The 27,763-nt window shown below is 35.0% G+C and overlaps 2 protein-coding genes across 4 annotated transcripts; one reads left to right on the top strand and one right to left on the bottom strand.

The window, feature by feature from the left end:
• Positions 1 to 12,512: 12,512 nt before the first annotated feature.
• LOC145592060 (phytanoyl-CoA dioxygenase-like) lies at positions 12,513 to 21,177 on the top strand. The gene is made up of 9 exons (XM_081648549.1): positions 12,513 to 12,646; positions 12,731 to 12,852; positions 12,960 to 13,020; positions 14,438 to 14,506; positions 14,689 to 14,807; positions 18,032 to 18,179; positions 18,260 to 18,404; positions 18,486 to 18,572; positions 20,964 to 21,177. Exons 1-9 carry the CDS (start codon positions 12,592 to 12,594, stop codon positions 21,004 to 21,006), a joined length of 849 nt encoding a protein of 282 aa, XP_081504675.1. The 5' UTR covers positions 12,513 to 12,591; the 3' UTR covers positions 21,007 to 21,177.
• A 397-nt stretch (positions 21,178 to 21,574) lies between these two features.
• LOC145556646 (uncharacterized) lies at positions 21,575 to 27,055 on the bottom strand. Of its 3 annotated transcripts, none has more exons than XM_081618315.1 (8): positions 26,700 to 27,047; positions 25,649 to 25,685; positions 25,396 to 25,502; positions 25,155 to 25,210; positions 24,974 to 25,052; positions 24,751 to 24,889; positions 22,675 to 22,788; positions 21,575 to 22,205 (listed from the first exon to the last, which is right to left on the bottom strand). In XM_081618315.1, exons 3-8 carry the CDS (start codon positions 25,398 to 25,400, stop codon positions 22,014 to 22,016), a joined length of 585 nt encoding a protein of 194 aa, XP_081474441.1. In that variant the 5' UTR covers positions 25,401 to 25,502; positions 25,649 to 25,685; positions 26,700 to 27,047; the 3' UTR covers positions 21,575 to 22,013. The 3 variants fall into 3 exon arrangements, with proteins under 3 accessions (XP_081474441.1, XP_081474434.1, XP_081474427.1); XM_081618308.1 differs by having other exon boundaries at positions 25,396 to 25,550; positions 26,700 to 27,046; XM_081618301.1 differs by having other exon boundaries at positions 25,396 to 25,685; positions 26,700 to 27,055.
• Between the last annotated feature and the right edge of the window lie 708 nt (positions 27,056 to 27,763).

A 27,763-nucleotide genomic window follows, 5' to 3' on the forward strand; every position in this document is an offset into this window, starting at 1 on the left:
GCTCATTTCCTTTGCATGTTTCACTAATGTGATTTGTTTGTCATATGCTAGTGCGCACAACAAGAGAATGGACTTGATTGTGCTTTGTATGTGATGAGATTCATGCTTGACATTGTGACTAATTGTACGGACACTCAACAGCTTGATGAGGTAAGTCCTATAATTTCTTGAAATGCTATATTGATGTGATTTCTAGCCTTAGACACCTAATATTATCCAACAATGACATGTTATGAGAAACAAAAAGGCTATTTCACAAGAAAGGTAGAAAATGGGTTGAATAGAAGTCATATGGGCCATATTAGGGCCATTTTGTGTTAATATGCTCTTTTGATGTGATTTCTTTCCTTATACACCTATAACTAGATAATATTGACATGTTATGAGATAAATAAAGTTCATTTAATAAGAAATGTAGGAAATGGGCAAAGTAAGGTCATATAGGCCATATTCGGGCCATTTTGGGTAAAAACCGTCATAAACCTTAATAAAATGCTCTCCTATACAATTTTAGGGCTTACACACATACAACTACCCAACATTGACATGTTATGGGAAAGAAATAGTTCATTTGATAAGTAATGTAGAAAATGGGCTACATAGAAGTCATATAAGCCCTATTTGGGCCATGTTGAGTAAAATGCGTTGTTGAACTTCTTGAAATGCTATATTGATGTGATTTCTAGCCTTAGACACCTAATATTATCCAACAATGACATGTTATGAGAAACAAAAAGGCTATTTCACAAGAAAGGTAGAAAATGGGTTGAATAGAAGTCATATGGGCCATATTAGGGCCATTTTGTGTTAATATGCTCTTTTGATGTGATTTCTTTCCTTATACACCTATAACTAGATAATATTGACATGTTATGAGATAAATAAAGTTCATTTAATAAGAAATGTAGGAAATGGGCAAAGTAAGGTCATATAGGCCATATTCGGGCCATTTTGGGTAAAAACCGTCATAAACCTTAATAAAATGCTCTCCTATACAATTTTAGGGCTTACACACATACAAATACCCAACATTGACATGTTATGAGAAAGAAATAGTTCATTTGATAAGTAATGTAGAAAATGGGCTATATAGAAGTCATATAGGTAATATTTGATTAAATACATATTTTTTGCCTAATTAATTATTTTTAAAATAATGTTTTTGTATTTCAAGTTTTGCAAGGTCCAAAAGGATGGTCCGTTGACAATCAAGGACCTTAATGAAGTTCGTGACATGTTGGCGTCTTTCATCACCTTCAACATGTAAATGGCATGCATTGTAATTGTAAATTATTTATGTTAACTTTTGAACTATATATAACTTATTATTCATTATATATGTGTACTTACTATTATTTGTATATATGTAAGCAACTTTTTTTTTTTTTGTATTGCGTTTGGGAATATTTATATCTATATATATATATATATAATTGAATTCTTGTATCTAATATTATTTTTGTATATAATAATTAATAATATTATTATTAGTTATTATAATAATAAATTATTAATTATTATATTTAATATAATTGCTGGAATTACAGGGTATTATTATTGCAGGTTTTTTGTAAAAAATATTATTGCACGATGGAAAAAAAAAAAAAAGAAAAAAAAAATATATATACAAAAGGCACCGGTTAGGCAGGAACCGGTGCCTAAACTATCCACCACCCAAAAAAAAAATGGCGGGAGTGCAGTATTAGGCACCGGTTAACCGGTGCCTATTCCACCCTATGGCACCGGTTAACCGGTGCCTATTAATCACTATGGCACCGGTTTTGAACCGGTGCCAAATATGGGGTTTTTGGCACCCCTCAAATAGGCAGCGGTTCAAACCGGTGCCTTAGACCGGGTTTGAACCGCTGCCTAATGCGTTTTTTCTACTAGTGGTACTCGGTTATTTAAAGAGCTTATTTGAGGTACGTTTGCGAACTTAGTATATTTTGGTGATGTAGTATCATGCTAGGCTTGATTTAAATCAATTACAAGTAGTATCATGCTAAGGTCTATGATTGGAATTATGAATTATTGGTGTTGGTGATTGAAATGTAAAGCATGAATTATTTGTGACGGATTATGGATTGGAAAATTATATTTTGGCATGATTATATGGACCACACTTTTATTTATGGCATGTTAGAATGCATGTTTAATTAAACTACATGTTTAATTTGGCTTGGAATATTGAAAAAGAATTTTATTGTGGTTCATATAATTTTTATTGATGCTTTAAGCATGGGAAAAGAGCTATATAAGTGTCTATGTATACGAGAAATAAATTGTATGTTGGTGTCTTAGTGCACTTAAGGTGTTTTTAACACTGAGGGATAGGATTTTTGGCGCTTTATGCGTTTAAGGTGCCTTTGACACCGAGGTAGAATTAAAAAGGGTTCAACATTAAATATTATGTGGTCACTAATTATTCAAGAATTAAATTGGTATGTTTGTTTGATTGAATAATTATTGTTGATTGAATTATTATGATTTGAGAGTCATCACCTAGTCTAATAATATGTAAATAACGTAAAGTGAATAGGATTACGCACCAAAACTCTTGGAACGTATATACCTTGAGTATGAACATATGGGGGGAGTTATGAGGTTTTATATTTAACCATAACTTCTAATGGAGTACAGGACGCTGTACATTCCTTTTTATTATTAATATGCGCTGGAATTCCGCCACCTATGTGTGCTTTTGTGCTGGCACGGTTAGCTCCCGTGTCAGTTAACCTCAATTTATTTGGGGGAGGTAGAGTTGGAAAACCGTTCGATGCGTGATCAACGCTAAATAAATTATTTAGTGGTCTAGTTGAAAAGTCGTGTTGAATGTTGTGTGTGCTTGTAAACAGGTGCATTGAGGTATGATAGGTGAAAGCATGTTAGTGTGTTTATTTACACTTATGTACTCAGCTTTGCTGATTGTGTGTGTTTGGCCATGTCTTTATCTTGGCCCTATGATGACCCATTTTTAATGGAGAGTAGTAGAGACAAGTAAAGATAAGCTTTTCAGGTATTGAAGCATATTCATGACGGGGCATGAGTGAAGAGCGAATCATGCTAGTTTCTATTAGTTTACAATGTGTTTTTGCTTTAATTATTTATGCTATAATTTATATGTGGAGCTAACATCAAGTTTTGGATTTGGTTTGGTTTGGTTTTTAATAAGGCCCTTTAATGGTTCCAAGTTGTAGGTTGATTTTCATTTTACTTCGTTTATTTTGGTTTTAACTTTACTTTCGTTTGGTTAACTTTTCAAATTGGTTTGTTTTGGAAAGGTTTTAAAAATTAGTCTTCCGATGTGTATCTTTGATGTTTGCCTTAACCGTTTCCACGGTGGCGGTAATGTCTTAGATATTCCTATTTAAAGTTTTATACAGGGCAAAAAAGGTATTTTAAAATAAAGGAATTTCTAGGGTGTTACAGTTGGCGCCGGCGATTTGTGGCGGAATCGAATCCCTCCCCTTCCCCTACCCAAAACCGACACCCTAACCCTACACCTCCAACTCGAAATCACCTTAAACGAGTTTTAGGGTTTCGCTTATGGTGGTTTTGGGTGGAAGGGATCTCCTTTGCGCGGCATGAATTGCTTACCTTCCCTCATTAAATTAACCGACGGATTCTTAGGTATGCTAATGTGGGGTTTAATTGATTAATGCGAATTTGGGTTTTAATTGGGTTGTGTTGGCTAAAAAACTGGTGTTGGTGGCTGATTAGTGGTCGAAATGGGGGATTGGGAAGGCCGACGCGTCCAGAAAAGGGATGGGGGCAGGGATGGGTTTTCGAGGGGAGAGAGGGGCTAATATCGAGGTTGGGATCGAGTTTTCGAGGGAGGGGGCTGGGAACACGACGCCGGCGCCGACAGGCTGGGTGGTCGGAGTCGCGGGCGGTGGGTTTGATGTTGAACAGTGGTTGTGGCTTGGGCAGTTGGTGGTTGGGAAGAAGTGGTGGTTGGGTGGTGGTAATGGAAATACTAACGGTGTAAGACAAGTGGTAGTGATTTTTAACAAACTCTAATTTAGGTGGTAGCAAAGTTAAAAAAAATAATAAAAAATAAATAAAAAATAAATAACCGGTAGCACATGTGAAGCGAGGTGTTTTACCTGGTAGCAAATGTCATAATTTCCTTTCTGAAATGGGGGATTTGAGGCAATTATTTTGTATTATCCAATCTAGGGTTCATTACTCATTATTTGTTATGTATTTACAGAAATTAATTGACTTCAACCATGAAGAGATTAAGGTTTTAATTTGTAACACCCCAATAATTCTCTCTTAAAACCTGTAAATACCCTAAACAAAATCCAAGAGAATTACTGGCGTGCTACCGCCACGTGTTCAAACGTTAAGGCTTTATCAGAAATTAGCAGCGGAAAAACTAACTCAGTTATAAATAAGTTTCAAAACCAACAAATAAAACCAAATTAAGTGATACAAGATGGAACCATTTAGGCCCTTATTCAAAACCCCACAAAAGTAGTAAATAAATAAAACCAGAGTTTAAATAATAAATTCAAACTTATGAAAAGAAATAAACTGCGAATAATAACCAACTCTCTACTCAAAATCCCACAACCCTGATGTGAATGCTGCATATGTAAGAACCTGTGGTTAATCTGCTCCCCAATATTACAAGTGTAAAAATTGGATCGTCACAGGGTCATTGAAAGGCGAAGGCCATGACCAAAGAGAGACACATAAAGCACGCAATCAGCAAAGCTGAGTACATACAAGCTGCGAAATAAATTAAGAAATCCCTAACATGCTACTAATAATCAATCATCATGCATCATTAAATTATAGACTCAACACATGACTCAACTATCAAATTTATTAAGACCTCACTAGTTGATATTAACTAACTCATTTATTTATTTCATTGGATTACGCAATAGACAAGGTTGTCCAACCCATGCTCCATTCGGAACATCAATTAAAGAAAAACCCCATGCCTCCTTTCGGAAACATCAATAAACATCCAACGACCACGGGCGCGACTCTGTGACCGTAGTTAGTATGAGATCTCACCTAACTCCTAATTTTAACAAAAAATATTTGAAATAGGAGACTCGTAGATCAGACGGCCTCGATAAAAGTACACGGCTAATACCCCGTGTACCCCAACCCCTGATTGTCATTACTCCAGAAGTGCACCAATCTAGAGTTTTATTGCTCATCCATCTTGCACTTTACGTGATTTACAGGTTTAGACTTAGTGATGACTCATATGCATAACAATACAAACATTCTAAACACAATTCAATCAAACTAGGCAAGTTTCCAATTTCAATTCTTGATTTATTAGTGACAAACAACACTTATTATTTATTCCTTTACTACCTCGGTGTATAAACACCTTGAGTGCATAAGGCACCCCAAAACCTTAACCTTGTCTTATAAGACTTGAATTCTTCCTTTACTCATCCTGATTGCATAATCATGAATGAGTAATAAATTAATCTTTACACCACTCACATACCTTTGCCTTTAAGCGCACTTTGCATAATTAGAGCACAAATAATACTTGCATTATAAACTAGTGCACATCATTTGAAATTCACAATGTATAACCAAACAATTTAACCCAGTTAATCCTATACATGATACTAAGTTCTTGATCCATCCTTAAACAAGGTTTCGTAACTTGTGCGTACATTGAGCAAACGAATTGGTATGCCACTTTACTAACTAGAAATCACCTTCAATAAACTCCTCTCCTAAACCAAACAATAACATCTCAATCAATACTCAATCAATCAAATTTACAGCAATACTAACTTACTTTAAAACCTTCAAAATCCAAATCAAACAACACTTTAAAACTTTCCCTTTAGTTAAAATTAAAGGCTTATATATAGTTCTTTAATTTTCTTCATAAAAACCTTAAAATACAATCTTATACATGAAATTACAACAAGTTTAAAGTTTAATAGAAATCTTTAAATTATTTAAAAACCCCCTAATAATCTCCCTTTTTAATGGGTGATTAAACCCTCTTTATAAAACATCAAAAGTAGTACTTAGAAACTATTTCCAGCACTTAAAACTTCAATGAAACATATATTTATGCTTAGTTAACTTTAAACATAATTAATTTTATTAATCAAACTCAAGGATAAAATTTTTAGCATAAATAACTTCGTTAAAAATCAAAAACTGTCCGAAAATCATATTTAGAGGCTGAATTTGGCCACGAGAGGGTGGTTTATACTACCAAAGGTAGTGAGTCTTTCTTAAAATGTTGTTTCCACATGAAAAACACTACTTTTTCATCAAAATCGGATGAGTTCAGAACCTGATCAGGATTAAAACGAGATTAATATTAATGAACGGGAATTTTAAAATTAAAACACGAATTTAAGTGTTCAAAATAATATGGAAATAAGTTAAAATAATCAGTAGTTATAATCACCAAAATTTCAAAACATCATTACTATAAAAGCCCTAAATCAATTGTTCATAAAAACCCTAAAATCATGATTTTCAATAATTAAAAACCCTAGGTTATAAAATTTACAAAATCTGAAAATTATGACACTTATAAAATCTGAAATTATAAAGTTTAATCATCAAAATACAATTTGATACTAATTAAATTAATTTCAAACAATAAAATCAAAACCCATATATCAATAATTATAATTACACAAATTAATAAAACTAAGGAGAAAGAAAATAAGACTAACCTTTTTGTGTGGGAAATTTTTGGGGATTCATGGGGTATTTATAGGAGAGAATTGTAGGGTAAATAGGAAGATTGGGCCTCATAAAAATAATGGGTCAATTAAGTAAACAAATGGGTTAGGCTTGTGTGATTGGACATAAATTGTAGAATAAAGGTGCATAAAATAATTTGTTCAAATAATTTCGACCCAAATTAATAATTTCAAACTTTTGAAATTAAATTCTGGAAAATAACAAATAAATATTATAAATAAAATAAAATTTCATTTATAAAATATTTAAAAAATACGGGGGATTACATAATTTTTTTTAACATAAGCAAAAAAGGGGAAACGAAGATTAGCAGTTATAAATAGATGAGAGGGAAACAATTTTAGGAGGGAAATACTAATTGGTGGGCCCCACAGTCGGAGATTCTTGCCGGAAAACTTGATAAGGTAGTGCTACTCAAACTTTTTATGATTTTGTGGTAGTTTTTTTAAAAAAAGAGGTTTTAAATGGTTGTTGTTCTTAAAACTTGTTATTTAAATGATAGTTCTTCGCAAAATTAGTCAAACGAGGGAAAGTGAATGAAAATCAATATTACCTTATTTTACACCTCCTATATATACAAGGCCTAAAACAGTAGCTCCTTTTGCTCTCTTGCTTAAAAACCAATATTAGAGTCCGGTTGGCTGATACAAATCACTTGACCTAAACCAGAATTGTACATGTATGACATGATCCAAATTAGAATAAAAAATGTGTTACATATAAAATATTTTACTCCCTTTTTATTTTAATAAGTAATCCAAATTCACAAAGTTTCATATGTGGCTGGCCACACCGTGCGGCTAGCCACAATTTTTTTATTTTTTTATAATTCTTTTTCTCTCTCCTCTTTTCTTCTTCTCCAAGCTCAGGAAAAAAAAAGACATCTTGATTTTCTCTCTCCTCAAACACTTTTCACACTCCCATCATCTTCTCTCTCTTAAAACCATTAATTTTTCTCTAAACTCCATTGTAACTGCTCCAAAATTCAAGCAATTTTGTTCTACTTTTTCTCAAATTCAACAAATTTTAGTCAAACTTACATATAAACAAGTTGAAGTGACCAATTTGATTAGAATTTTTGCAACTACAAACCCTATTATGACAAAAGAAAAAATTGAAGAATATTTGAATGGAATGAGGTAAAGAACAATAAACTCGTACAGAAATTTATTCTCAAATGCAAAGGTAAGTTATACTCCAAAATTTTTGAAGAATTTGATGATTTTTTGGGCGATTTTTTATTAATATTTTTTTTTTACAATTTTAATGGTTGTTAGTGGTACGAGAGTTGGTGGTGGTGTGGTGGAGTTTAAGGTTTTGAGGACGGCGGTTGAGAAAGGTTGGTGTTGGTGGTGGTTACGGTGGGTTTGGGTGTGGGTTAATGGTGAAGGAGTTATGTCTTCGATAAGTGCAATTACTAGATATATCAAGGATCACTATTATGGAGATAATAAGTTCATTCTATAGGGTCGTCAATGTTTGGTGCTAGATATGACAATTGATCTTTGGGCTAGCTTAATGGCCCAAAGCTTTATAGAATGGATCCTACAAGGTCACACATAAGAGTATTGGGTTAAACAAGTTAGAGGCCCATTATTGGGCCTCATGAGTTCATGACATACCATGTTGATAATTGGGCTTGGATAGTTAGAAGAGTCTAATGGATTTTGGACTTGACATGGTTTTATTTCTAGATATGATCAATAAATATACACCATGCCTAGGGTTGCATGATATAACAATTGACATACAGTAAATTGTCACTGAAGCAACCAAGCATCCCAAAACCCTAACTCTCTCTCTCTGTACTCGTCCCTCTCTCTCTCTCTCCTCCCTGTCCGTACAGCCCTCCCTTGTGGGCGGCGCGTGTGGTGGCGCGTGGGTGGTGTTGTGGTGTGTTCGTGGCTCAAATCTCCGTTGAAGGTTGATTGAAGTGTTCAGTCACAACTAACTAGCATTAGTGGAGGTTTAATCCGTGCTCGTGGACTAAGTAGAGGAATCACACGTGGGGTTCTTGTTCTCCTTATTGTTCTTGTTCGATCACTTGTGGAATCACGCTTCAAAGGTATTATTCTTACTCTTTATGTGTTATGCATGAGATCCTTGGTTAGGTGCTATATGAATATGATTCATGATTATTTCCGCTGCGTAGTACCTATAATTCCCAACAAATGGTTACTAGGTCGGGGGCTACTAGGGATTACTAGGTTGGTCAGGGGTTACTAGGTCGGTTAAGGGTTACTAGGTAGGGGGTTACTAAGGGTTACTAGGTCGGTTAGGGGTTACTAGGTAGGGGGTTACTAAGGGTTACTAAGGGTTACTAGGTCAGTTAGGGGTTACTTGGTTAGGGGTTACTAGGTCGGTTAGGGATTACTTGGGGTTACTAGGTTAGGGGTTACTAGGGGTTACCAGGTCAGTCAGGGGTTACTAGGGGTTACCAGGTCAGCCAGAGGTCAGGGGTTACTAAGTCAGTCAGGGGTTACTTAAATAGGGTTACTTGAGGGGTTAGTAGAAGGGTTACTGACAAGGTCGCTGGCCGCACGGTGCGGCTACCAGAAACGCGCTGATCCAAATTAGGGGTATGGCGCTGATCCAAATTAGGGGTATCGTGTGACCGGACTACTAGAGCATACATTAGAATATAGAGGGAAAATCTACTATTAAAATAGTGTTGTCATACCGATTAGAATGTTGGGTATTGAAAGATGGGAGTGGCATTTGATGCTTATATTAAGATGGATTAGTGGGAACACGTTATATAATATAATTAGAATAAATATATTAAAAGGAAAATTGGATTTGCAGACATGATAAAATGAGGGAGAACCGATTGTGTTGGTTTGAGCATACATCAGCCAAAAGTCGGAAATTTATTGGCCTTGTTTGGCAAATGTTTGTTGGCGGTTGACTGTTGGCTGGTTCACTTGGCTTGTTTGACTAGCTGGTTGGCTGTTTATAATAGCTTTTGAAATTGGCTGCTTAAGCTGGCTGTTTATAAAAGTGTTTGGTAAATTAATTGTTGGTTGTTGGCTGTTTATTAGATAATTTGTGGGCCAACAAGCCAACAAAAAAGCTACTCAAAGCAGCTTTTTCATTTTGGTTTAAAAGCCAGCTTTTTCGCTGACTAAAAAGCCAATTACCAAACACTTTTTTTGGCTGTTTGACCACCTAAAAAAGCCAAAAGCCAAAAGCTAACCAAAAAGCCATTAAAAAGTCAATTACCAAACATGGACATTGAGTGTGTCATTTAGTATGAAACGAAGGAAGTACTATATAATATTAAACAAATAATGAGAGATGATTGATTTTGGTGTCTTGGTATAAATAGGTAGCGTTTAGGTAGCTTTTCTAAAACGTTAAAAATAGTAGCGTTTAGAAGTAGAGGGTAGCTTTTGACAAATTTTATTACTTTTAAAACAATAATTACATGAATTTTGATATATATTAGTATTGCAACCGCAACTTTTGCCAAACACTCATACTATCAATCGTTACCTTGACAGCTAACCTCTACCCACTACTAATTGACCGCTACTCGCTACCTTAACAGCTACCCGCTACTCAATCGCAAAAAGCTACCCGCTACCGCTACTTTTGGCAAACAGCAGGACCTTAAAGGTCAAGATTTTGGTGGTGGAGATGGTGGTTGTTTTCTTTTTAAGGAAAGTTAAGCGCTTACTGTTAGTATATTTTTTTAGTCTTTGTTTTCGGAAATTTCACCAAATGCCCCTGAGTTAAATTTTTTATTCACCATATACCCACAACAATTTTCAAATTCACCATATGTCCCTGAATTTATAAAAAATGTTACAAAATGCCCAATTGACTAACGGATGTTAACTCCGTTAGTCATTTAGACTTAATTTGCCACGTGGCAACCTATAATTGGCTGTCATATATGTATTATTTAAATTTTAAAATAAATATTAAATTAATTATCAAAAAAATAAAAAAAAACCACCAACCACCACAGCCCAGCCCTAGCCACCGTGGAAGCCACCTGAACCCTTGCGTCGGCCACTCTCCCCCCGGTCCCCCCTACCCCCATCGACGACACTTAATCGGTAGCCACTCCCCTCCTTGTTGGCGCCCTTCTCCTTCCCGAAACCACCTTCCCCCAACCCTAAAACCCCACCCACAACTTGAAAATACCGATGCCCAGTCGGCGCCCAGCTAGCCCCCTAACCGTACCCCATCCCCTATGCTGGCGAAGCTTGTTCGCCCATCCCCCAACCATCTCCAACCACTTTCCCCCCTTAAACCACCATCCTCGGCACCTTAATTAAACCCCAAAATCGAAATCCCCAAATCGAAACCCTAGATTTCAATTTTAGGGATTTCGACTTTGGGGATTTCGATTTTGGGGTTTTGGCGTGGTGGTTCAGGGAGGGGAAAATGGCGATTTAGGTTCACCGGTGCGGGGAGGGGTTCTTGGACGCTGGCTGTGGGATGGATTTATTAGGGAGAGAGAATAGGGTTTTTCGATTGGGGTTTTGGTGTTTGTCGCGGTGGGGAATAGAGGAGGGAGGGGGTGGATGCCGACACCGATGCGGAGGAGGGGGTGGATGTCGGCGATCAACTGGCAAAGGGCTGGGTTGATGGGGAAGGGAGGTAGCTGGGTTTTTTTTTTTTTAATATTAAATATAATTATATTAATAATTAAATTAAAAGAAAACCAATCCCAGCATGCCACGTGACATATTTATTCTTAATGACTAACGGAGGTTAACACTGTTACTCATTAAGGGCATTTGGTGACAATTTTGTTAAAATCAAGTGTATACGGTGAATTTGAAAATTGTTATAGAAGGTGAATAAAAAAATAACTTAGGGGCATTTGGTGAAATTTCTGTTTTTTTATTTTTTTTTTATTTTTTTTGACAATTTTTTTAGTCACGTAGTCAACTTATTTTTAAGATTAAAATTTTTGTTTGGCATCAGTTTTGGTTTTCAGTTTTCTGTTTTTTTTAAAACCAAAAACCAAAAACAGAAAACAAGAAAAAGGTGTTTCCACTTTTCTATTGTTAGTTTTCAAAATTATCATTATTTTGATAAGTTTATATAATTTTTGATTCATTATGGGACACATATCATATACTTTTAGAAAACAAAAAACAGAAAAACAGAAAACAACAGTAATGCCAAACGAACCCTTAATTTATTGATTCATGTTGCAGACTACTGACCTATCTTTGATAATTGATATTAATACAATACTTGTTTTTTAAAACATTTTATTATCTTTTGGAGGTGGTCGTGTTACTCATGTACTCGTGTTAAATTATTAAGGCCCTGTTTGGGAGAAAGCTGAAAGCTGAAGCTGATTGAGTTAGCTGATTTTGACTAGCTGATTTTATTACCTGATTTGACTAACTTATTGTATTAACTGATTATATAAAAGTGTTTGGTAAATAGCTGATAGCTTAAAGGTGACTGAGTATGTGAAATGACCAATAAGCTAATTGTGGGGTAGGTAGTTTAGATAGGATTTTAAATTAAATGAGGTTATAAGTGTAATTTCACAATAATTAATGAATAAGCTAATTGAAAAAGCTCCTAAAATGAGCTTTTTCAAAAAGAGATTATTTAGTGGAATAAGCTCTTTCAATAAGCTTGGTACCAAACACTTGTATTAGTTTGTTTGACTAGTCAATCAGCTAAAGTTAGTCAAATAAGCTAATATACCCCCAATAAGCTAACTACCAAACAGGGCCTAAGTGTACGGTGATTACGAGTGTAGCGTCTAACTATTGGATTAAGAGATTAGTAACCTTCATAACGGTGATGAAATAGGAATTTCTCTTTCTCCAATCTCTAGTACGTAACTTTGCTATAATTCAGATTTCAAACCCAAAGTTGCCGAATTGAAAGATGGCAATTCCCGGCAGTTTAAACCCTATTCAGCTTGATTTTTTCAATTCTCAAGGTCACCCAATTCACCACTTCTTCATCTCTTCATCTCTCTTCTCACCTTCTTCTTTAATTCAATTTCAATTTCAATTTTTTGCAGGATATTTGGTATTGGATTCATTTGCAAACCCAGATGAAATTAAGTCAATGAGGACCAGAATGGAACAATTACTTCATGATTTTGATTCCTCTTCTTCTGTTATCTTCTCTACTAAAGATCATGTTTGTTCTGCTCAACCCATTTTTTAGTTTGACTTATTTAATCAGATTCACTCTTTTTCGTTTGAATATATTAATTTGATTATTGTTATTGTATGTTTGGTGATCAGAGTCATGCCAAAGATAATTACTTTTTTGATAGCGCTGAGAAGATTTCGTTTTTCTTTGAAGGTATTGAGTTTACTTGCATTGATTATATATTCTATGAGATTATTTGTTTATTCAAAACTTACTTGAATTTCGTATATAATTTGTTGAAAGTGTATGTATTCATTAATAGAGCAATATGATACCTTAAAGATGTTAATTGATTAAAGTTTGATGTTTTGTGGCTTAGTTAATTGATCGAAGTTGGATGTTTTCTATAACGCTAAAGACTTATAGAAAAGATGCTTTGTGGCTTAGTTAATTGATCAAAGTTTGATGTTTTGTGGCGTAGTTAATTGATCAAAGTTGGATGTTTTCTATAACGCTAAAGACTCATAGAAAAGATGCTTTTGGCTTAGTTAATTGATCAAAGTTTGATGTTAAAGAAGCTTGAATTATAAATCAAGATGGTAATCCGAGAAGCAAAGGGTAGAATAGTAGTAATTATTGTGCATGATACCCCTTTAATTGATTCTTTTCATTCCATGATACCCCTTTAATTATGTAGTAAATTGCTGGTGTTGGCTTTCTGATTTATCTCTAAAGTTTCTGTGCTTTGTTTAAAACTTTGTTTATACAGTAAATAAACAAGCAAGACAGTTAGACAGTATAGGATCATGGGTGTTAAACTCATTTGGTGGCATTAGCAAGGAGTATCCTAGTATTTTGAAACGTATTTTCGTTATTGTTTGTATGAATCGTAATTTCCATGAGGTCTGAAATATTGTCATGCAGTCCCTTGATTATTTTAGATGGATATTTGATCATAGTTGATTGAATTTGTTGGATCAAAGTTTGCTTGAGTGGACAGTTGCTGAATGCAGATTTTACTATCTGCATTTTTCTATTTGATAGGAAGTTTGATTGCTTGAATGTGGTTGCATCATGGTTCAAAAAGGCTTGCTGTTTCAGTTCTTGGTTCGGATTATTGATCATGCTCAGAATATTTGCATGAGATTATAAATATCATGTCCACGTTGCTAATATTCAAAAGGTGCGAAAATTGTTTGTTTCTACCAGTGTCACATTGGTTGTCATATCAGCATTATTGCCATAACAAATTTACCCCCCCCCCCCCCCTGCAAATGAAAGGGAGTTTTGGGGAAGAGGGGGGGTGGGGTGAAGGGGTAAAAGAAAATAGAAAAGAAGGGGAAATAAATTAAATAAATAAATAAATTTAAGGTTCCTGATATTTTTGGTGAAAGAAGGGTAAATGAAACTTCCTGATATTTATAACAGAGATGAATATCTTAGAATTCTGTTATTGTAGAAGATTCTATCTAGGTGAGATAGGTGTGTTTTCACTTTTCACGAATAAGAGGTTTTTGTCTTGTATTGTTTTCCTCAAGAGGTCAATTTTTATTGATATACATGTTCCATATTGCTTTCAAAAACATTACTGACTTCTATGTCCTGATTTTGATGCTCTGGTTTTATTTAGAGAAAGCATTTGACGAGGACGGCAAACTAAAGCAGCCTAAAGAGCTTTCTATCAATAAAGTTGGCCATGGTATGTTATTGTATGGGTAACATTATTGGTAATCTTTTTCTTGTTTCTTTTTGGTCTATGTAGCTGCCTCTCACCTCTTTCAAAAGGATGGTTGTAAAGGTTCCAGTTTATTTTCCTTGTATAAAGATTTTGTATTAATACATTTTGACATTTGAATAAGTCTTTTTAAATTGCCACTGCAGCTCTACATGAACTGGATCCAGTTTTCAAAGAGTTTTCCTCCTCAAAGAGTTTCTCAAGCTTGCTCTCAAGTTTAGGTTACAAAAGGCCAGCAGTTGTTCAGTCTATGTACATCTTCAAGGTATAGCTGCATTTATCCCATGTTGTTGTTCTCACTTTCTGGTCTTTCCATTCAAAAACTGTGAAAGAATTTCAACTCATAAAGTCAATAGTGGAAAGAATTGCAATTAGAAACCGACTCAGTCCTAAGGGTGGATGCTTTATTTAAAAGTTAAGCATATGTTGCACCATTGACATCTGTTATACCAATATAGCCAAGACAGTGGCGGACCTAGAAATTTGACAATGGGGGGACAATTTCGATAATTCAACTAACATCAATTTAAAAAAAAAACGGGTACACAATACAAGTAATTTGGGTTTGGTTGGGAAATAGGAATAAGGGAGTAGTCGAATGCCATATTATCTTGTGATGTTAATTTCTTAGCAAACATTTGCCGAAGATGCTCGCCGCAGTCCGTGACTCGTGGTCGCGTGGGTGGTGGTTCGTGCCTTGTGGTTGAGAAATAGGAATAAGGGAGTAGTCGAGTGGTTTGGTTAAAATAAAGGAATTTTTTATTTTTACCACCTCTAAAAACAACTTAATTGCTTTTACCACCTCCATAAAAAAAAAAGTTTTATTTTATCACCACATAAAAAAAAAAATGAAAATTGACTTTTACCACCAATCACCGCCAACTAACGGATTCTGACCATAAATTCGTTAGTGGGGCCTATCATGTCCACGTGTCACCATATTATTGGGTAATAAAATAAATAAATTAACAAATAAAAAAACAAAACCCAATAATATGGTGACACATGGACATGGTACGCCCCTAACGGATTTATGGACGAAATCCGTTAGTTGGAGGTGATTGGTGGTAAAAGCCAATTTTTTTTTTTTTTTTTTTTTTTTTTTTTTTTTTTTATGTGGTCGTAAAATAAAACTTTTTTTATGGAGGTGGTAATACCAAATTTTTCGTTTTTTTTACGGGTGGTAAAAGTCAAAATAACTTAAAATAAAACACTAAAAAAAAAAAATTGATATTACAAGGGGGATTCGAACCTTGATAAACCTGAAATTGGGCCCCTTGATATATTATTTTTAGCCCACTACCAACTTAGCTAAGGCAAACTTCTTGTTTATTTTTATACTCAATTTTATATAACTATTTTTCCAGTTTTATTTTTTTTCCTAAAATTTTTTTTCCTCTGTTTTTTTTTTTTTTTTTTTTTTTTTTTCCCGAAAGTGGGGGGACAATGGTCCCCCCTTGTTCCTTCATGGGTCCGCCCCTGGCAGGGAATGTTATTATTTTTTTTTTGGCAAAATTGGCCTGAACACTCTGAACTTTGGCTTGGGTGCACTCAGCACCTTGAAGTAAGAAAAATAGCCAAAACACCCTGAAGTATTGGCATGGGTGCATTTAGCACCATACAAGAAATTTTCCGGCCAAAAGTGGTCGGATTCCGGCGACTTTTTTTTTTTTTTAATAAAAATATGTTATTATTATTATTATTATTATTATTATTATTATTATTATTATCATCATCATCATCATTATTATTATTATTTAATATTTTTATTGTAATTATTATTATTATTTCAAAAATACCTCGATTTGCGTGTTGTTATTTTTTTTTTTACGAAAATAGTTCGGGTAAGGTTTCGGGGGTCATTTTTACCCTTTATGGATCCAAATTAAGCTCGGAATTTACAAAAAAGTAATGGAAATACCTCGTTTTGCGTGTCGAGGAATATCTCGATTTGCGTATTGTTATTTTTTGTGACGGAAATTGTTCGGGTAAGGTTTCGGGGGTCATTTTTATCCTTAATGGATCCAAATTAAGCTCTGAATTCGCAAACAAATAATAGAAATACCTCGTTTTACGTGTCAAAAAATATCTCGATTTGCGTGTCTTAGCTACTTAGATATTTCTCGACACGCAAAACGAGGTATTTTCGTTTTTTTTTTGCAAAATCTGAGCTAAATTTGGACCCATTAAGGGTAAAAATGACCCTGAAACTTTACCTACACAATTTCCGTCAAAAAAATAACAACACACAAATCGAGGTATTTTCGTAAAAATAATAATAATATTAATAATAATAATAATAAGAAGAAGAAGAAGAAGAAGAAAAATAACATTTTTTTATAAAAAAAACATTTTTTATTAAAAAAAAACATTTTTTATTAAAAAAAAAACATTTTTTATTAAAAAAAAAAAAGTTGCCGGAATCCGGCCACTTTTGGCCGGAAAATTTCTTGTATGGTGCTAAGTGCACCCATGCTAATACTTCATGGTGTTTTGGCTATTTTTCTTAGTTCAGGGTGCTGAGTGCACCCAAGCCAAAGTTCAGAGTGTTGAGGCCAATTTTGCCTTTTTTTTTTTTATGATAATCTTGCTAGTAGGGATACTAGCATCCTGGGAATTAGGATCACTCCCTGGCTCAATGAGGCAAAGACGTGACATAGAAAAGGCAGAACAGAGTCAGTTGCTTGGAAATTATTGCTGCAAGTTGATACTAAGACCTGTATTGATGATTTAGATTAGTAGTTTTTTGTTATAGCAGATTCTTCATAGATGCATGTATTTTTTAATAGAGAGGTTGCCTCTTACTTCCTAAAAATTTGAGCCTTCTAGTGAGCCATGGTAAACTCTCTCCTTCTCCCCAGAAAGGACAACTGACCTGAAAAGTCGTCAAAGCAAATTGTGAGTTTAAAAGAACCTACACATGATCTTATGTTCCATTAAGAAAGTTTTTAAGTTAAATTTCACTTAAAGATGAAATTCTCTGTGATCTACGGACATTCCTTTATCTAATGCATATCATTTTCTTTGGAAAATACTATTTATGAAGTTACCATTTCATACCTAAGGCTTTCTTTAAGATGCTATTAGTAGGCATAATAATTAATACTCCCTGCGTATTTTGGGGACCATGAAAGAGAAAGATATAATATTAAAATGTAGTTCTTTTCCATAAAAAGGAAGTGTAACACTTATTATAACACGGAGGGAGTAACAACAAAATCAATCATGTAATTGGATATTGTATAGCCTTGGTTAGCTGAGTCGGATAAATGTCCTTGTAAAATTGTAAGCTAAAAGATGCTCTTTATGTGCAAACTACAAAGTATATACCTGTCAGAAGAGGGGTTAAATGAAATTTAAATTTGGTTAAGGGCACCAAATGTCTGCTTCTCTTGTTTATTATAGGGTATACTGATGCAAGAAAGGATAAAACTAGAATTAGGTATCTAATAGTGAAGTATTAGCTGATTGTAAGATTTCCATTTTCAGCAACCAGGTATTGGTGGAGAAGTGGTGCCACACCAAGATAATTCATTTCTTTATACAGAACCACCAACATGTACAGGATTGTGGCTTGCACTAGAAGATGCCACAGTGATCAATGGCTGCCTTTGGGCAATCCCTGGTTCTCAAAAAAGTACATGACCTTCTGATATAATCTGTGGTCTAAAAAATCCATGCATATCATAATTTTAATTTCTTAAACTAAATTTTCAGAGGGCCTTGTGAGAAGATTCATTAGAGATGACGAAGGGGTACATTTTGACTGCCCATCTCCATCTTACGACCAGAATGATTTTGTTCCAATTGAAGTTAAAGCTGGTTCCTTGGTAGTCATTCATGGTGATCTTATTCATCAGAGGTTAGTCAACTCTCATGACTTCTTTTTAAACACTCAGTGTACAATGTGTTTTTTCTTATCTTTGGATATGCTTCACTGTAGTTTTGAGAACCAGTCACCGAGTTCAAGGCATGCTTATAGTTTGCATGTGGTGGACACTGATGGTTGCAAGTGGGCTGGAGATAATTGGTGAGTTGTCTGGATAATTTCTGCATTCTAGAATCTTTTTATTTTATTAATATGTATTGAAATGTTTGCTCACTTTTTCCACTGTATGATCAGTGATGCCTAATGTGTTTGATGAGGTTCTAATTTACCCTTGGAGAATATAACAGGAAATATTGTTAGATGCTTCCTCCATTTCTATATTTACTTACAAAGTTACAACACACCACTTTGACACGCACTTCAAAGATATTAGACTAGGTAAACAAATAAATTATTTGAAACAATCTTAGCACCGATAAAAACACAGTGTTAAGTTGCTTCAGTTTAAATTTTATAGCCTAATCCATCACTTTCTCACACAGCGTGCCAAAAAAGGTGTGTTGCAACTATGAAAAACAGAGGAAGTAATACCTACTATACACCCTTTTATGTAGTACTCCCTTTGTATTTTATTACTTGTTCCACTTTTTTTTTTTGCGGCCGTATTTTATTACTTGCACCATTTCCTTTTTTGGAAACCTTTTACAATATTTTATTGACTTTTTCTCTCCTAGTGGACCTCCAACTATCATACTTTAATATTTTGGAAAAATTGATAAAAATAATCCCAACTTTTGCCGGTTTGCTCAAAATAATCCCAATTCACTCAAAATGGTCCCAAGTGACCGGTAACCTGTAGAAGAGGTAATTTTTTTGTTGTTTAAGTGACACGTGTCACCACGTAAATGGTTGAAAATAAATTAAGAAAAAAGGCAACCCCACTACCACCCACGACAACCCCACCACCACCCACGTCCGGCGTGGCGGCGTCTCTCCTCCCACCCGCCGCCTAGATCCCCTCCCCCACCGGCTAGAACAGTCTCCCTCCCCTACTGATGGCACCACCCTTTCCCGACTCCCTTTCCCCCAAAACCCCACCATGAAACCTCCCAAGTCTAAAACTGAAATCCTAAAAAAAAACCAGCCCACTGCGCAAACCACCTAAATCGAAGTTCCCCCACCTTCAAAACCCTAGCGCTAGTGTTCCAAGGGTGGGGGAGCGCCAATTTGGGTGGTTTGTGCGGTGGGATGAGTTTTTTTTTAAGGGTTTCGGTTTTTATTACGGTGGAGGTTAGGTGATTTAAGGGGAAGGAGGGAAATGCCGGCGTGAGGGAGGGATGGTTCGGGAGCCGGCACCGGCGTTAGGGAGGTTCGATGGTGGTGGTTAGGGGTTCGGCAGCAACTTATGGGTGGTGGTAGGGAGGTTGTCGTGGTGGGCTGTTTTATTTTTTTAATTTAAAATTTTCAACCAATCTTGTGGTGCCACGTGTCCCATGACCCAATATAGTAGATTAGGTGACTGGTTAGGACTGTTTAAAGCGAACAACCCCCAAAGTTTGGATTATTTAAAAATAGTTCAAAGTTGGGATTATTTTGAGCGAACCAACAACAATTGGGATTATTTTTATCAATTTTTCATAATATAATTAGATTCTCTCTCCTACCAACTATCATACTTTATTTTTCTACCAACTCCATTTCTTCATATTTTATTACTTTCTACTATTTTTCAACTCTGTGTATGAAGAAATGGAGCAAGTAATAAAACATTTTCTTTTAAATACACCTTGTTTCATTTTCCAGCCATAAAGTCAAATTCATTATAGCTTGACTTTTATTCCTATCCAAATACAGTTAATACACCATTAATGCTTGAATTGCTTAGGTATTGCAACATTTCGCAGACACTGTGTTTTGATAGCTTTTTTGGAAGGAAATGGAGGGGAGGGGAGGGGAGAGAAAAAAGAAAGGGAGGTCAGGAGAGGAAAGAAGTGAGCTTGCCGTTTCTTTCCAAATCTTTTCTACACTGAAAAGGCCTTAGTTTATCAAACAGGGAGGTTAAATAAATCCTCCAATTCTCTTTTTTTCCCTATCCAAGTCATCGAAACAAGGGAAAGATGTATCCCTCACTTTCTCTTTCTCCTTCTCCATTTCTGTACGAATCCAAACACAACGTTAATATAGAGAATGCTTGCAGGATTTTCTATAGTAGCTATTTAAAACAGTCTGAATTTGTGTTTTCTTTCCCTGGTGCTGCAATTTCCACTTTCCACCCCCCCCCCCTCTCTTAGGCGCTAGTTTGGGAAAGACAGAGAATGCTTTCCATTTTAGGTGGGTGAGGGGACGATGATTATTATAATTTTTTGTTTATCTGACAATTAGAAACCAATGGCTGATATTGCCTTGTTAAGAAGCATGTTTAAAATTTTATGTTCCTGATAGTTGCAGTATGTGAATGATCTGTAGTGTTATTATTTTGTATAACTATGCTGTTGGCGATGGCCATCTGACAGGTTGTTCAGAAACAAAGTCCAATTGTTTGAGTTTCCATATATTGATTCTAATTGTATTCCATCTTTCCCGTGCTTGCAGGATCAGAAGAAAGCAGGAGCCAGAGCCCATATATGTTTCTTGATCCAACACATCCACTGGCCTGTTCTATCGACTGTTTGGCGCATTTGCAAGTTTTACTTCATAGTTAGAGTTGCACCATTTTGATTATAAAAAAATTGTTTTTTAAAAGATTATGTATGTTAGAATATGTACTACGACGTTTAAATGGCAATTTATTGACTGTCTTGCTGTATCCATTTGTATTTCTCATTGTTTTAAAGTCGTCGTTCAAACAGCTTATAAATGGTATAAAATCAATATCAAAGTGTTGGATATAGGAGAAATTAACAATGTGCCTTACAAGTTTGACAAGAAGATTTACTTCAAATCCAGCAAAACTCTCAGTTTGTAGCTAGGATTTTTCTTCTACTGTTAATGTCCGGAGTATTATTCACTTTAGTCCATAACTGCCAAATAGTCTTTTGGAGGGAAAGGCAAATATACTGAAAAGAGGTACATAACTGTCATCAGTCCATAACTTCCGTGCTTATGCAATGCGGAATGGTGGATGATTGCAGTCATGACACAAATTTTAGTGCTTATATCAATTCAGCCTAGTCACAGAGACGCTTGCTCAGACAAAATCCATCTAATGTCCACTGTATCAATTTCATAATGGAATATATTCAATGAGAAGTTCCAATCTTATGCTTTAAAAAATATTGATTGGTCTTGACTACCATAACAAACATAACAGTTTACAAGTTCCAAAGAATGCAAGACTGAGTTCCTAAGGCAACAATAGTTGCCGTTACTGCATTACATACTCATTTCACTTCTTTCTTTCCACCTTCATCAACCCCACATTCCACCCTCTCGCCTCTCGGTCCGAAAAAACTCCCCTTTCTGATAATTACTAGTCTACATTCTTAAATATATACACATGTTCCCCCCTAATTCGCTGTGATACATAACAGCCTTAATCACTTCAGATACTCCAATTGCTCAGGATAGTTCAATAATTTTATACAATAATCCTAGTTTTCTCTTTACCCTCTATAATTACCAATAGATAAGCCAAAGCCCATGTTACTCAAGAAGCCTATTGCAGGTGCCAACTCCAACAGCTGCAGCAAGATGCCAAGCCGCATGAAGGTACGGAGTTTCTGGGAAAACATCATCAGCAACAAATAACACACCACCCAACAATGAACATGCCTTGTGGACATTGTGTGCCATTTTTAATTCTGGATCTTTGATTGCCCTTTGGGCAAATGCTACCTAGAAACAGAGAAACTCAACTTCAGTACAACAGCAAAAAAGGAAAAAAAAATAAAAAATAAATTAAAAAATTTAAATTTTTTTTAAAAAAAATCTATTAAAAATAACAATTTAGAAATAAAAAAGGCAGCTACCCTTAATACAACACAAATATTTGCATGAAGTCAAGAAATAAAATAGTAGGAAAGTCAAGATTGTTTTCTACCTTGCTCTTGCTAAGAACTTTTCCAAAAAATAGAGGTTACCTATTGATCCAGTCATTCCATAATATAAAGAATCCATGTGCATATTTTGATTACTGATTTCTCGAACACATTTATAATCAAGCAAATTATGTCATACGAGAATAATTCATGGTGGAGAATAATTCATGGTCAAAAGTCGAAAATACGATGTTATAAGACACTAAAGCACAGGAATCCAAATTCATCCAAACAAATTTAGCAGAGATATCAAAGTGGGAAACTACCTCCATCAAACCAGTATGAACAAGTGAAACCATAAGTGGTTGGAATGGTAGACACACAGCAGAAGCAGCCATCAGAAGTTTAGGATGTTCACTCCTAAGTGCTCTCGAAAGACACTGCAAGAATACTCCAACCATTAGGAATATGGATTGTGGACAACAAGAATACTACAACAATCACACTGTTGCATAACTAGAAATCATATTTATAGCTGATGATTGTCAACATGTTTGTCAAATGGTGGGTAATAATTCTTCTTGGCTGTTATAAGGAAATCTAGCTTGACAAGAGTGATAACCCTTTGGCCTCTGGCCACTAGCAGTTGTAAAATAGTTTCATATGTATTAAGAGCATCAAAATGCATCACAATTGATAGCTTAACCTGCTTCATAGCAGAGATATTCTTTCACAATTTGAGTGTGTCAGGTTAGAATGAACATACATACAGAAGCAAACAGTCTGATAGCAACTGAGAAAGCTAGTAATTACAGTGTTATATTTAACTTGCATAAAAAAATGCACTCATCACAGCTTCCTTTTTTTTTTTTTTTTTTTTCCTCTTTTGCATTTGTGATAGTTTTGTGAAAGCTCTGACTTTGTTCAAACATCCACCACTGCCTAGTACCTGCCTAAGATGATTTAAAGATCCTGGCCTAGCAAATCATCCCAAGAAAATTCATAGACTGGACATTTTTAACCCAAACAAGAAGCTACTAACTTAGCATGAACAATACAAGTTAAACTGTTAACTGCAAACTCTTCCGCTCTCTAGGTTTATATGTGTTATAAATTATGTATAGAGAAGGGTTACATTAGAAAATGATGTAGTTATTCTGTTATTGGGTTAGCTTGAGATAGAAATAAAAAGAATCAACTAGAAAGGGGGGGGGGGGGGGGGGGGGGGGGGAGGGAATCAGTGGGTCTATATATATAGAGGAGATTAGATAGCGAGAGAAGAAAAAATATTTTGAGTTTCTTATTTGCTTTAGAGTGTAGACGTGTGATAATAAAATCCCTCAAAAACTATCCTTTAACATTATGTAATTTCCAGGTTTTATTGCAAATGTTCATTTAATTTTATCCTTAGTTTCTGTCACAAATATCCAGTTCATTACAATATGTTACTCAATGATCAAGCTTCATCGTGCCTGACATTGATTTAGCCACAAGCTAATTTTTTGGAATGTTGATACTCTTAAAATTTCCACTAACGAGGAATTGAAACAATTGCAAAACTTTGTAAGTACTTGTTTTTATCATATTACTTCCTCTGTTTCATTATAGTTAACCCATTACCTTTAGGCACCTTTTCCAACGCATACTTTAAAGGTAAATACTTTCAATTACGTATACAATAAATTATAAAAATTTGATACAGATCTTACAAGAACCTATATGAATATGTTTTTTCTTTAACATTAAATCACAAAAAGAAGTCGAATTAACGTAGTTGTATATGAATAGTACCAAAAGTTAAAAAATGTCAACTGAAAAGAAATTAAGGAAGTACATGGTAAATAATATAACTCTCATGAATCATGATTGCTTACTTCGGCCAAATGATATGTGGATGATGTTTCAACTTAAATTTTTTTACCCCAACCTCCTTAACAGTAAATTAATATGCATTATCTGAATTTAAACTTTCTATATTTTAAGCACGACGAGACATAGAGAAGTACTTGGGAAGTGAAACTCAAATACCCCATTTGAACATGGTTCTGGTTATCATAGGAAACAGAGGTAGATTGGAAGTTCAATTTCTACCAGACAAAATTGCTTTATGTAGACATCAGAATTCTGCTTGCTGATGCTTAGTCCAGTACTTCTGTTGCTCACAATCCATTTGATGATATCAACAACCAGTACTCCCCCAATCCCAAAATAATGGCAACATGGAATCTAATACAATGTATTTTCCTTTCAGTGTAATTATTTTACGTAAAAGAGCATTTTCATCTACCCGCCTATCTCATTCTAAGACCATCTTATGTTCACACTGATAGTATTTGGCCTCTTAGTAAAGTAAAGGCAAGTGCAGATAATTGGAATCAGCAGGTAATTCACATCAATCTTACCACAGTTGTAGTTGCTATCATGGTATAATCAACCCATCTCAAGAACTTCCTAATCCTGCCCCTGGAACAATGATACATGCTAGAGGCAACTCCAACTCCAATCAGAGAATTAGCATAGAGCTTGGAATTGAAACTTTTCCTGCACCACAATATACAAACAGGATAAGGCACAGCCACAAGGTTTCAGACAAAAGATACTGTGGAAAGAAGAGAAAGGAATTACCTAGGTGCATTGGCTCCAAGAGCAATAAATGGAAGGGATGTTACAACATTAGCAACTGTTTCAGCAATATTTTGATCACCTACAGGTAAATAGGATAGCCATGAATATCCCCAGTGGCCTTCAACAATATACATTGCAATCTAATCTAGCAAATAAATGCAATGATCAGAATCCAAAATACCGGTATGGCAGCAATGGACAGGTCTTAAACGGATTGCTATTTGCTCCTGCACGCGTCTGACGATGTCCAAACAAGCCATTAGGTTATTAACATTGATTCAAGTTGTTGGAAAATTTATGACCAACTGGTCAAGCTTCCCAAGATGCTATCATTCAGATGAAATCAATAGGCGAAGCAAATATGATAATTTATTGAAAATATAACAAAGGAAAAAGAGTGTTTTTTTTTTTCTTTCACCTACTGCATCAATACATGTCGACTAATTCTTGTATTGGAATCTTTACAAGTTGGCCTTTGGTCCCCGAGTTGAGTGACCTCTTCAACAACAAATGGAGCATGTGGCACCACCTGCACTCCATGCACACCCTCTAATGCTCTACTTGAATTCAATGCACTCTGGGGAACCATCTCCATTTAATTATAAAAATATGAACTGCCTACCCACAATAACTTGCAGGTAGCAGTCAAAAGAATTGTTGCTGCAGGAAACTTACGTTGTCAGCCGCGAGGCAGAGCTTCAAACTGGATTTTCTGTTGATAACACATTGAGGAAACATCAGTTCATCATTTAAAATAAGTTAACATGCAAGAAGAATATAAAGTATATGACAAGTGTTTGATCATGATGGAATTGCAAGACATGTTTTTCCACAACAATTCACTTTCAAAAATAGCTGAAACATATGCCTTCGACGACCATAAGAGTCAAAGAGATACCAATAACTATTATATTTAATAGCGTGCAACTTTCATTTTAGAGGGTGATAAATTTATAAACTATAATGTTGTTAACATAAAACGTGCTTTATATAGAGATTTAATTTGTCTCCTAGTTGTCAATGTTATATTCGAATTTTACACTTCACAAAATACTATTGAAAATACTTTATCAACAATTATTTCAGGCCGCATTCGAATCATATTCCTACTTAGTCTAATCAATGGGGAAAGGGTGAAAATTTAATTGCTAAAGAAATATACCAGATTTTAGTATTCCAGGGTAAATCAGACAAGTCAAAATTAACTTAATTACAGATTAGAAACCAATCTCAAACCTTTAAACAGTAATATTGACAATCATATCCCACTTTAAACTACCTTAATTAAAAAATTCAAGCTAACAGTCAATCTTTTTCAGATTAAATAACTTTCGAATACCTAAGACACCTTTAAATAACAATACTTTCCATCTGCATAAGATACATACATTCATTCATTTGCTTTCTCATTTTGGAGCCAAACTTAAATAATTGTCATCAAAGAAGTGATTAATCAAAGGCACCTGTAATCACAAACTAAATTACTACTCCGTAATTCACTACTACTACATCATCTAAAAATACCCTTTTGTTATAATTCATCAATCATAAGAAAAATTCACATAATTAATATGTAATCATAAAAATGAAGAACCACAATAATTTCAAGCACCCATAACAAATTAGAGGTTAGTAAGAAGAAAATAAGATCAACCCAGTTCAAAAGTAATTGTACTCTAAAATGCAATGCTAATCAATCAAACTATATCAAGAAGAGAAATAATACCTGAGTAAAGAAGGGTAAATCCAGAGACCCAGAAACTTGGGAAGAAGCTAGAATGAAGAAGTAAAGTTGATTAAATTAAAATTAAAGTTATGATGATTAAAATTAAAAAAAAAAAAATGGAATAAATGGTGGTTAAATTGTAGAGTAGATGCGGATCACAGGAGAGGAGATGCGCGCGGGAGTGAGAATCTTCGGAAGAGGAGTCTCCAGCATATTCCTCTTCGTTGTCTAAAACAACATTATTACTCTTTCCTCTCTCCTATTGTTGTGCTTGTGCGAGTAATTCCACCAATGCCGTGCCGTATATTGATGCTACTTGTTGGCTAACGTTTTCTATCCTTCGGTCGGGTTTGGATTTGGGTTCAAACTCGGGTTTGGATTACGAAGTAGCCCTATGTGTACTATTTCCAAAAAAAAAAAAAAAAAAAAAACCTACTCTCACGTGATGCATGTGATTGTCTGATTGATGTGTGAAAGTTGAAAAATCTAACAAACTAACAAAAACTATTGGGTGTGACAAGTTGCATCCAGTTGTTTGTGCGACAGTCCTCCTCTTCCCTTCTCTTTCTCTCTCCTTCTTCTCTTCCCTTTTCTTTATCTCTCCTCTGCTTCTCCTTTTTACCATATCAAAATAAATCAAAATCAGTATTTCACATCAATTGCATAAAACAATCATAATTAATCCAAAGGGTGTATTATTCTCTTCCCTTCTCTTTCTCTCTCCTCTGTTGTTGTTGGTTGCAATTGTTTGCAAATTGTAGGAGATAGGGAGCTTGTGGCAGATTGAGCTAGGGCTACAAGTGGGGCTACAGTGAAGGAGGTAGGGAGCTGGTGGCAAATTGAGTTGGGGCTGCAAGTGGCTGGTGGAGTGTTTGCAGTTGCGACGGTGGTCATGAAGATTTTATTTGTTTGTTGTTAATGAGAAGCCCTATTCTCATTTGAAACAAAGAGAAAGAAAGAGAGGAAGAGGAGAGAGAAGGAAATAAAAATGTATTGTATATTCTTAATCATATTAGCCAACAAATGACACATATCAGCTATTAAAATGAACATATCAGCCAATT

The sequence above is a fragment of the Chenopodium album genome, chromosome 1 (assembly GCF_948465745.1).
Source record: "Chenopodium album chromosome 1, dcCheAlbu1.1, whole genome shotgun sequence".
Taxonomy (NCBI): domain Eukaryota; kingdom Viridiplantae; phylum Streptophyta; class Magnoliopsida; order Caryophyllales; family Amaranthaceae; genus Chenopodium; species Chenopodium album.

Bases quoted from the DNA above. Each gene is read 5' to 3' on its own strand.
- LOC145592060 (XM_081648549.1), top strand. From the start codon at position 12,592: ATGGCAATTCCCGGCAGTTTAAACCCTATTCAGCTTGATTTTTTCAAT. The intron at 13,021-14,437 runs GTATTGAGTTTA...GGTTTTATTTAG, and splicing joins GATTTCGTTTTTCTTTGAAG to AGAAAGCATTTGACGAGGAC. The intron at 18,180-18,259 runs GTACATGACCTT...CTAAATTTTCAG, and splicing joins AATCCCTGGTTCTCAAAAAA to AGGGCCTTGTGAGAAGATTC.
- LOC145556646 (XM_081618301.1), bottom strand. From the start codon at position 25,568: ATGGAGATGGTTCCCCAGAGTGCATTGAATTCAAGTAGAGCATTAGAG. The intron at 25,053-25,154 runs GTATTTTGGATT...ATTTACCTGTAG, and splicing joins TGTCCATTGCTGCCATACCG to GTGATCAAAATATTGCTGAA. The intron at 22,206-22,674 runs GTAGTTTCCCAC...CTCTGTTTCTAG, and splicing joins TTCATACTGGTTTGATGGAG to GTAGCATTTGCCCAAAGGGC.